At 38.3% G+C, this 10,613-nt stretch overlaps 1 protein-coding gene across 1 annotated transcript; it reads left to right on the top strand.

The window, feature by feature from the left end:
* Nucleotides 1-220: 220 nt before the first annotated feature.
* Nucleotides 221-8,314, top strand: LOC101859947 (serine/threonine-protein phosphatase 6 regulatory ankyrin repeat subunit C). The gene is made up of 4 exons (XM_005102456.3): nt 221-1,211; nt 2,267-2,566; nt 3,196-3,340; nt 6,099-8,314. The coding sequence occupies exons 1-4, from the start codon at nt 327-329 to the stop codon at nt 6,509-6,511; spliced, it is 1,743 nt and encodes a 580-aa protein (XP_005102513.1). The 5' UTR covers nt 221-326; the 3' UTR covers nt 6,512-8,314.
* Nucleotides 8,315-10,613: the final 2,299 nt, after the last annotated feature.

Raw genomic sequence — 10,613 nt, 5'->3', positions numbered from 1 at the left:
TTTATTGTCCTTTCTCTGGCCAATTTATTGTCCATTGTCTCATCGTATGAAATCCCACAGTTCCTACCCGACCTGGTGTCTTATTTTTTTCCCCCATCCATTTCACAAAAAGCATATATATGGTCACATCATGTGTTGTAGCAGTATAACTCACTAAAGGCTCTTTGTGGAATGATGCTGAAAGTAAGAAATGTAATGCTGAGTAGGTTTATAATTTATTCTATACCTCTCTTCCTTTCAAATCTAGCTGGACTCACCTGCTGTTGTCAAGTGCTCAAAACACGCTGAAGGATTTTCATAGAATTGCTCTAGAGCTAATTGAAAGCATGGAAAATAACCAGAGAGGAGGTGAAGATGGAGACCCAGAAGCCTCGGAGCCTGTCCCTCTCGATGGAAGTGCAGCTGCTAGTTCTTCATCTATGAGTAATGCTGAGGACAGAGATACAGACTTTGGTTTAGACAATTTAACAGTGACGTCTTTGGACACCCTGGGGACTGCTAACCTTCTGACGAGACTGATGATTCAAAACAACTTGCACAGGTTTGACGGAACTGTGGAGGATGAGGAAGAGATTGTTTCTGTCACAAGTGTTGCCCTTGATGGGTCTTCCATTGTGAGCTACTGTAACTGTGACCATGCCAAGTCAATTTGGTGTAGCCGTAATCAAGGCTTCATGAATGTTCTTGCCAGAATTTACTCTGAGCGGAAAGGTCAACTACCAGCAGGGTCAGCCTCTGTTGTGGCCAGTCTTATTGTCGCCCGTGAATATGGAGAGTCGTCTGTGTACACATGCCCAGATTGTGCATGCTCTTTACGGTACTACAATGTGTACAACACAAGGGCAGACATGCAGGAGCAACTCCTTGATGCGATTCGCCATCATGATGTGCGTATAGTTGAAGATCTGCTAGAGAAACGACAGCTGAACCCAAACTATGAGCTCCACAAGAAGAACCCAATTTGCCGTGCTGTGGGGCTGGGCAACATTGAGATCATCACGCTTCTGCTGGATGCTGGAGCAGAAGTGGACACGCCCAACCATGCAGATTTGATGTGGGACAGAAAGCCAGTACACATTGCAGCCTGCAAAGGCCATTTGGCCAGTATACAGTTGCTGATTTCCAGAGGGGCCGACATCAATCAGGTGGATAGTGATCAGAGGACTCCACTACACTGGGTGGCCATGTACGGACACAGTCATTTGATTCCTGTAAGTCCTTATATTGCATTATGATGTTGTTATTGTCATTTCAAAGAAGGAAGTAAGGAAGCAGTCCGATACTTTTTTTTGAGGCTTATAAATTAACACTCAATCTTCATCAAAAACTGTTGAATATATGGATAGGTTTAGTATCCCAGATTCTCATACATAACGATAGAGACTTAAACCCTGTGTGAGGAGAAACTGAAGAATTATGATAATAAAATAAATAAGTCCCACTTTATTCATCCCCATCAGGAAGTTTTGATTGCACTGGCAACACATACATAACATGATGCATATAATTAAACACACAAACATAAACAAAGAATACCAGATGCACAATATTATATTATATCAATGCAAGACAATTTTACTAATATGCTATTGCTGATAAAAATTGTTTATGGGTAAGGACTATTAATGCAGGACTGCCAATCGTTATGAATTTGGCGAAATTGTAACAATTTTTTACAATTTCAAGAGAATACGATCGTAATATCCCCGATTCTGATTTTTAACAATTTTGGTTACCTCAACCTCTGGCTAACTTTGCCAGTGTATATGGGGAGAAAAAGTACCACACCCGGACAGTCTTTATCTGGTAGCAACTCTGCCATAATTGCTTATTTTAGAAAGAGATTGGTAGTTTTTGTCCATTGTGTCTGGACTTCTGTTCATTGAGGTTGTACGATTTTCATTTCTGTGACGTTTTCCACGAAAAGAAACAGCTATTCAGCAAAGTTTTTTTCCAAACAGCAGAATATGCTGGCTATTGTATCTGGAAGTTTGCTGTTGGGTTGATAAAATCATTTTATCATGGGGATTTGGACAGTCGTGGTATATAGCAGGAATTTTAATGGAGGTGAGAGTCGAGGGCTGGTAACTAGCGAACAGCACTTAACTGTCAGTCTGCACCCTACTGTGTCTGCCCCCCCCCCCCCTCCAGTGTACATTTTGATTATATTTTCTGAAATAATTTTTTGTTTTCAGTGTTTCATTATTTGCTTTCTGTTTTTGGCTGTTAGCAAAAGAACTTACATATATTGTTATTTGTTTTTCAGTGGATGATGCGTACAGGAAGTGCAGTCAATGTGGCCCAAAACGATGGCTTCACCCCACTTCACACAGCCACTTGCTTAGGACATGTGGAAGTGTGTCGTGAACTTTTGAAGGGCGGGGCTAGCTTAACACAGAAGGACCGCGATGGATGGACGCCGCTCCACACAGCCGTCTGCTACGGCAACACTGACGTGATTCGACTACTCCTCAGTCAGCCCGGCTGTCCTGTCATGGCGAAGACTAGCACTGACGAGTCAATTTTGCACATCGCCTGTAGCAAGGGTAGAGTGGACATCATAGATGTAAGCTGACAACTATAACTGACATTTATTTGGCAAACAAAAGAGGTGCCACTTTACCTCAGTTTGGAGCAGAGTTGAACTTTGTGGTCGTATTTTTAAAACTCTTTACAAAGTTTAGGAAATTATCAAAGTACATTTACTTACTTGCTCTCCTCAGTCAGCTGAGGTAATATTCATGAGGACTAGAAAATGCTATGAAATGTGACTTTCAGGTATAGAGCAAAAAAAAAAGAAGATGACAGGAAGGCTTTTTTGTCTTGTTGTTTTCTTGATAAAGATAGACAAATTTTAGCTGTATGGGGAAAAAGAAGGGTCTTAATGACAGCTGGCTTAAAAATTTTTAAATTTCCCTAAGGTGTTTTTTTTCAAAGCTGAGCCGCGAAAGATATGGAAATCTTTGGGCTTGCAGCTCCCAGGCTGCATTTAAAATACTGAATACACCCGTTAAAGTGTTTATTTCTGTGACAGTTTCATATTTTTTAAATGGTTCTCTGTATTGTCATTTTTTCTGTGTTGTATTTCCAAAAATCTTTGTTGCTTTTTATTTCTATGGTTTTGTATTGTTCATTATTTTTATTTGTTCCGTTATCATCATTTCTATCATTTGTGTATTGTTCTTTATGTTTCAGCTGGTACTACAGAGAGGGTTACCTTTAGAATCACGGAACAAGTATGGTGCCACACCTTTGCATATAGCCGTCTACTACAACAGAATTCATGCCACTTTCTATCTAATCAAGTGTGGGGCTAATGTAAATACTACAAACAATGTTGGTAAGTAGCACTTGAAGGCAACTGTCTTGTTTCTTTGTTATCATAAGCTTTTTTTAACTGTATAGGCTAGTCTTTGAAGTCTTAATGTTTGGTATAAGTGTATGAGCTTATAGTAGTTTTAAAATGTAGCCTCATCTCTATGTAGTTCTATGTGAAAGATGATCACGTACTCTTTGCTATGCCGCAGAAAATAGATAAAGGGTTGAGACACTTTTGTTGGATGGTTTAAGAGGCAGGAACTGAGATTTATTTCGCAAGAGCGTAGACTACTTCTATGTGAAAGATGATCACGTACTCATTGCTATGCCACAGAAAATAGATGAAGGGTTGAGACACTTTTGTTGGATGGTTTAAGAGGCAGGAACTGAGATTTATTTAGCAAGAGCGTAGACTACTTCCACTTTGTTTTATAGTATAGCTTCAAGTACTTTCAAAGTCATTTCAATCATTATTGATTAGTAAATGCAGGAGCAATTATAAATGCAGTGTTCTTCGCCCTAGGTCTTTGTGTAGGGTTAAGTGGACCCCTTTGTCAGACCTTTGAATCGCTAGGAGTGCGTTCCATGAATCAGTAAATAGTTTTGCTATCTCAGTGTATGCTAAGTACTGCATCACCTTGACATGATTAAGTTCTACAGACTTCAAGCATTTATTTTATTGTGTTTGACACATTCACACCTACTCTAATGGCCACCCGTTCCAGACAATCACCTGTACAAACGGCCGCTTCGCACTTTCCCCATTGCATTTTTTTTCGTATGTAATTGTATTAGCTAAAATGTTCACCTATCTTAAGTCAGCCACTTTTCTCCTCAATGGTGGTCAGCCCTCTTGGACAATTTTAACTGTGTACCTCGCTCAAGCACAGTCTTGTAATTTGTACTTAGTTGATTATCGTGATATGGTTTTGCCAAAGTCAAAAGTCAAAAAGTGAAAAAATTGAAGTGTTGATGGTATCAGTATCAGTTTTTAAAAGTGTTTCCCCCTAATTGTCATGCAAGACTACAATGTAGACCTTGGTTTAAATCTTCAATGGGTAATTCTTGAATTCGGGTTGCCCAGGGAGTTTTCAAGGCTCCCTGCCCACTTGTCTCGGTCCTGTAATTTTAAATATTTTTTTGGTAAGTTTTTTACGCCGCTTCCAACTGCATATAGTCATATGAGCGCGCGGAACACATTAAACATTTTCAGCCTTTCTACTGCTACTCTTTGGCTCCTTCTAACTGCTGCCTTTCAGCCACTCCCCTGATCTTCTGGTAGGAAAGATCTACACCTATCCTTCTTGGACCAGGGAGAAAAATCTCGGAGGTCCTGGGTGCAAGTTGCGCATATTAAATATCCCTTGGTGGTCTAAAATCGATAAGAGTAGGCTTTGGGCGCCACCCGGGCAAAATTCAAAATTTCCTACCAACTGAAAATGTTTAATTATGTGTCCCCCACGCTCATATGACCTTATGCAGTTGCAAGTGCCGTAAAACACTAATCAAAAAAAAAAAAAAGAAAGGCTGCAGAAAGAGTCGAGAGCCCAGAGGAGGGGGCAAAGGAGGTGAGGGGGTGGGGGCATAGAGTAGAGGCGAAAGCAGACGACAGAACATTGCTAGATAGCAGGAAAGGAGGTGAAAGGAAATAATTTTTAGAGCAGAAAATTTTTCCGTCGCTACCTGGATTCGAACCTAGGACCTTTGAATGAGAGGTAAATACCTTAACGTGTAGGCCACGAGAGCCCCCTCTATCCTGTCAAAAATAAACTTTCAATGTGGAGGTGCTGCTTTGGAAATAACATGGATGGTTGGCGGCTCCTGCTTTCCTATCAAACATCTGTCATCCTTACCTCTCCTTCTCCTTTTCTTTGTTGCATGTTTATCTCAAGTAATATCTCTCGTCTTCGGTACTTCTATGACCTTTGTGTTGCAAGTGCAGTATAACTCTTGCTAACAGCAAAATCTTAAATAACCGTGCAGTGTCTGTAGAGCTGGTACCGTAGAATGCATAGGGGAAATGTTGGCCAGAATAGGAGTTAATGTCATAACAGGAGGGCAGTATGTTTAGATACTGTGCGTATTAAAAAGTTGACATACACATTCTTGCACGTACATGGTGAATGGTGAACATGCTCAAAGCGGAACATGCTCATATAGCCAACAGATTTTTAGGTTCCAAATTTTTTATTAAAACTTATGTATCATAAAACAAGAACATTGCGAAATTTGTACTTAACGGGAAAAAAAAAGAATTTTTAGAGACCAGAAGTAGGCTATGTACATTATCTATATAAACCTTGAATCGGCAATCAATTAATTAATTTTCTTTGTTTTAAACTTGTCTTAATCCATATTTTGGTAGATCTATCTTTTTTGTATGTTTTTCTGAACTTCCGTCTCCCAGCTGAAATTACAAATATTCTATTGCTGAGTCGTGAAAATCCGATAGATTTACCTTTTTTCAATTGATAACATTGGGTTAAAAGTTATGATTGCAGTTAATATGTTTCTTTACTGAAATTGGTCATGGGTTCCTTATTGGATTGTCATATAGTTGTTTTTTCTACTGGTTTGGTGGTCTTTAGAATGCTTTAATGTTTTTCGTCACAAAATTAATGACGAAGTTGGGGTCACAACATGAGTTGCTGCTACAGGATGGTTCTCGGGCATGTTAATTTATTATTTTAGTAATTTAACACGAATGTTATTGCTTAACAGTTATTATGGGGTTTTTTTGCTTTTCGAAATGATGTCAGTATTATGTGTATTACCCTCAGGTCTACGTCCTGCCTATCTGGCGGCAGTGCGAGGAGAAATGCAGATTTTACAGCTACTGCTCAGTGCTGGCTGCTTCTTACCGCCGGGCACGTGTCAGCCAGTGACACAGCATTCACCAAGCCTTGCCAGTGAGATGCAGGAAAAAGAGACTCGGCCCCAGACCCTGAAGGACCTGTGCCTGCTAGTAGTGAGAGCGACACTAGCTCCGCATTTGCAGAAAAACACTCGCTGCCTTCCTGTCCCCATCCCAGTGAAGCGAGCTCTAGCAATGCATGATTTGAGTTTTGTTGTTTCCAACGGCAACGGGGGCCATATGTTAGTCAGCATGGACCCAGATCAGTCCGGAGACAATCTGAATGAACTTGTGTTTCGGAAACTGGAGGACAGCTCAAGTGAGAGTGAAACCAAATAGGATGCTGTGTTTGTGTGTTATCATGTAGCTTGTGGTAACTTTCGTGGACTTTAAATGGCGGCTATTGCATTCTGTGCGTTCCTTTGTTTGTTTATTTAATCTCACAAGTGTTGTGTCTTGGGTCTAGTTTTCTGGAGAAAAAAATGTTAAATAATAATTTTACAGACTTTAAATGGCGGCTATTGCATTCTTAAAAATGTTTGTTGTTGTTTTTTTAATCTCAGAAGTTTTATATTGTGGGTCTAGATTTCTTACAAAGGAACGTTTAAAAAATATTTTTGTAGTGTCAGATCTTGAAAGAAGAAGAAAAGTTTTGCATAGAGGGATGTTATTTTAAGCAAAGATTTCATCTCATTATATGACTGAAATAACTTTTTACAATAGTAGAGGCTATCTTTTACCAAGACTAAGGGGACTTGTTCAGTTTGTTATTTTGGATTATATACTTTCTCCTTCAAACATGTAATCACAATGTACAGAGATTGTATTCACTGACAATTTTTATTAAAATGAAAGTGACGTGTGGGGGAAAAAAGTTTTAGTTGCCATTGTCAAAATGTTTTATGGACAGGAAAAAAATTGAAAGGTGACAGCTGTTTCAGAAAAATTTTGAGTCTATTTTCGAAATAGTTCTCTGTTTGATCTTGTTAAACTTATGAAACTCTAGCGCCTACTGCTTGTGGCTTTAGGTGCTGTGCACAGTTTTCATATCTATAAAATAATTATCAGAAAAAAGTTTATCTCTTTTTCATTTTTAATTGTAACAAGTGAACATTTTATGTGAGGTTTGACATTTTTTATGAGTGATTGTCTTTCATTGACCAGCTTTGATACTTTGATACCGATACTGATGTATCCTACTCATCAAAGCCTGATGTACTCATGTTGAGTTTTGTCTAATTTTGACTAACCTAAAAGTGAATATGAATATACAGCATCTGTTGGATAGTGGTTAACCTCTTCACTTTTGCACGCGGAAAACACAAGTTTATTTCTCGAGTAGGAAGGGTTGTTTTTTTTCATCAAGTATCTCCATCTATCTGCTGGGATGTTGCATCCTTCTCAGGTTGATTTGGCCGTGACTGATATTCAGTTGTGTAATACAGTTACAGTTACGAAAGAAAGAGAATATTGGCCCAGTATGGTAGCTGTGTAGTATGTTCAAAGCATGATCTATACCAGTGTCTGTGGTGTAGTGGTCAGGCCCTGACACTACAGCAGGAAACCTGAGTTCGATTTCCTAGTGAGGGGAACATTGATTGATTTTTCTGCCTATCTGCTGGGATGTTGTATCCCTGTCAGCCCTGTTTGGCACTAACAGGCAGGGTCAAAAGCCAGCCTTCTAAATGATCTAAATTGTGGCTATGGGTGCGTAAAACACCAACATTAAAAAGAAAAATAAAGAAGCACAATCTACTGTTTTTACATTTTCATAAAGCCATATCTCAGGTTGCTCTGTTTCCTTTCAGTTTCTAAAGATGACCATCTTGATTTTGTCAGTATGTTATTTCACTACCGGTATTCCCATTTGTTACAAAACAAAAACAAACTATGCAATTCTGTCAGATTGTGTCAAATTTTTACAGATCTCATATATAAAATGTATATTATCTAATTCTGGCACTCTGGTGTCCGTGATGTAGCAGTGAGAGCAGTTTGGTGCTTTGTTGATGTGCGGAGAAGATCCGAGTTGGCCCTGACCAGCAGAATTGAAGCTTGTTTCCAAATTTATCTAAATTGAGATGTAAAAACATGTACATTAATTTTTTTTAAATATTAAAACTGGCACAATGCTCAAAATAAGATAAACCTTTGTATTCATCATTTATTCGTATTTCAACACCTCTTTATTGCTCTTGAAAGCTTTTATGAATTCAGTAAGGTATAATATCTAGAAAACACAATGAAATCCTCGTACACTCGAAAAAGAGTTAATAAACATGTGCAACAAGTATAAGAGATCGAACTAGGGAAAGTAAGTTCTGCCTGATCCATGCAAACTTTAAAAATGTAGCACTGTGTACTGGTTTGGAATATATGTGCTCCTACAGATAGGGCTCAAGGGTTGACGGTTAAGTGCTTTGATGTGTGAGACGGGGAGTTACTATAGTTGATACTAACTTAAGGACATGTTTGTGATGACTTGAAGAATTGTTTCATAATGACATAGCATGCAGAACTGAGAGTGGGTGGTTGGCGAGTGCTCTAGTGTGGTTTTCTCCTTTTTCTCCTATCAAACATTGATCATCGTTATCTCTCCTCTTTCTTTCTTGTGGTTGTTACTCTCTTGTAACACCTCTAATCTTCAGTATATATGTGACCTGTGTCTGTGATGTATTAGGTTAGAAACTTTACCTTGCACTCCAAAGACATGACTTTGATACCTGAGTGAGAAGTTAGCCTTGATGTATCTCCATTTTGCTGCAACAATGGTGTTTCCCTCTAAGCTTAAGTTGGCCCTGGCAGGCAGGGTTAAGGCAGCCGAGGCTCTAAAGTGATCTCAATCCTTAAATTTTGACAACTGGGGCATAAAATTTACAATCAGGTCTATGATGATAGCTTACGTGAAAATTCCTTGGCTCATAAAATAATCATTTTATTGACAAGTCCATGACTTAACTATTGCTTTGTGTACAGTTGAAATGTTTCTGGGATTTATAAGGGGATGAAGAAGCGACTGTTCCTTTGCTGCTCGTGTTTGAATTTTATTTGCCACAGTACACTATGGCTGAAATCACTTTTATAGTAAGCTCTCTTGAACTTCCTGACTTAGTTCTTCTTTCATTGAGAAGTTTCAGACATTGGGATAATCTGATAATAGGATTCTGCCAAGCATTTTGCTTTTTCTTCAAGGATGTAACAAGTTACAATTTTTACTGACATATTTTTTTTTTGGGGGGGGGGGAGGGGGTTTGTGTATGGATGACCATTTGTCTGAGGCAAGTGGTAATCTATTTATGACACAGTGAATTATTATTATTATTTTTTTGTTGTTGACATTCCTCCATCATTGCATGATCTGTACCTAATAATTTGTTCAACGTCAATTCATATCAGTGTCAATAGTGTCATAATAATTAATGCGTTCATCTGTTCCCCTCTAAAAAATCAGAGCACTCAAATACCGGGTATGAATGTGAAAATATTTAATATACACATATATATATATATGTATATATATATATATATATATATATATATATATATATATATATAAAATAATATATCCGTAATTCCAATATAATATAAATCCTTGTCACCATAACACATCATACCTGTGGTTCATTTGTTCATAATCTCCATTGCCATGTTTCTCAACCTCAAACTGCTATATTTTGCACAGTTTTATACCATCAACAAAGGTTGTTTTTTCCCCCACTTTTTCATGGTTGTGGCGGGTTTGTTCGTGCAAATGCAAAGTGATTCACGTTTATTCAATATTATAATCGGGTCTCCTTGCCGAGGGTTTGGTTGCTAGTCGTTTATACATGATGTCTTAAGTTATGAGTATATATATATATAGATTTTGGGATGCCTGTGATGGGTTTTGCTGATTTTTTTTGTGTGTTTGCCTTATTCCCATATATATGTACATTATGAGCAGTACACCTTTGACCTCTGACCCCGAGACAAGTACAGCTGCTTCACTATCTATGACTCTGTGATTGTAAAGAAGTTATTGTTATGTCTAGGACTCGGTTTAATTAAAGCTCTGAAATTTTTTTAAACAGAGGAGTTTTATTTGGTGTTTAAAAAAATAATGCTTTGAAATTGTTCAATAACCTCTCACTGCTATCTGTGCTGGCTGTAGTTGTAGTGTAAGGGTTTGACTAGGTTCTTGCCCATAGCATGCAGAACTGAGAGTGGGTGGTTTGGGAGTGCTCTAGTGTGGTTTTCTCCTTTTTCTCCTATCAAACATTGATCGTTGTTATCTCTCCTCCTTTCTTGTGGTTGTTACTCTCTTGTAACACCTCTAATCTTCAGTATATATGTGACCTAATTGTGCTGCAAGTGCTTTAAAACACTTACTAAAACGAAACAAAACAAGCAGAATGGAGAAAATGTGAGTTGGATTTCTGTGTGCAGAAGTTATTTTATATGG

This window comes from Aplysia californica, unplaced genomic scaffold (assembly GCF_000002075.1).
Source record: "Aplysia californica isolate F4 #8 unplaced genomic scaffold, AplCal3.0 scaffold00326, whole genome shotgun sequence".
In the NCBI taxonomy this organism is placed as follows: Eukaryota; Metazoa; Mollusca; class Gastropoda; order Aplysiida; family Aplysiidae; genus Aplysia; species Aplysia californica.
Note: the sequence above shows the minus strand (reverse complement) of the source record. Positions and strands in the feature narration are given on the sequence as shown.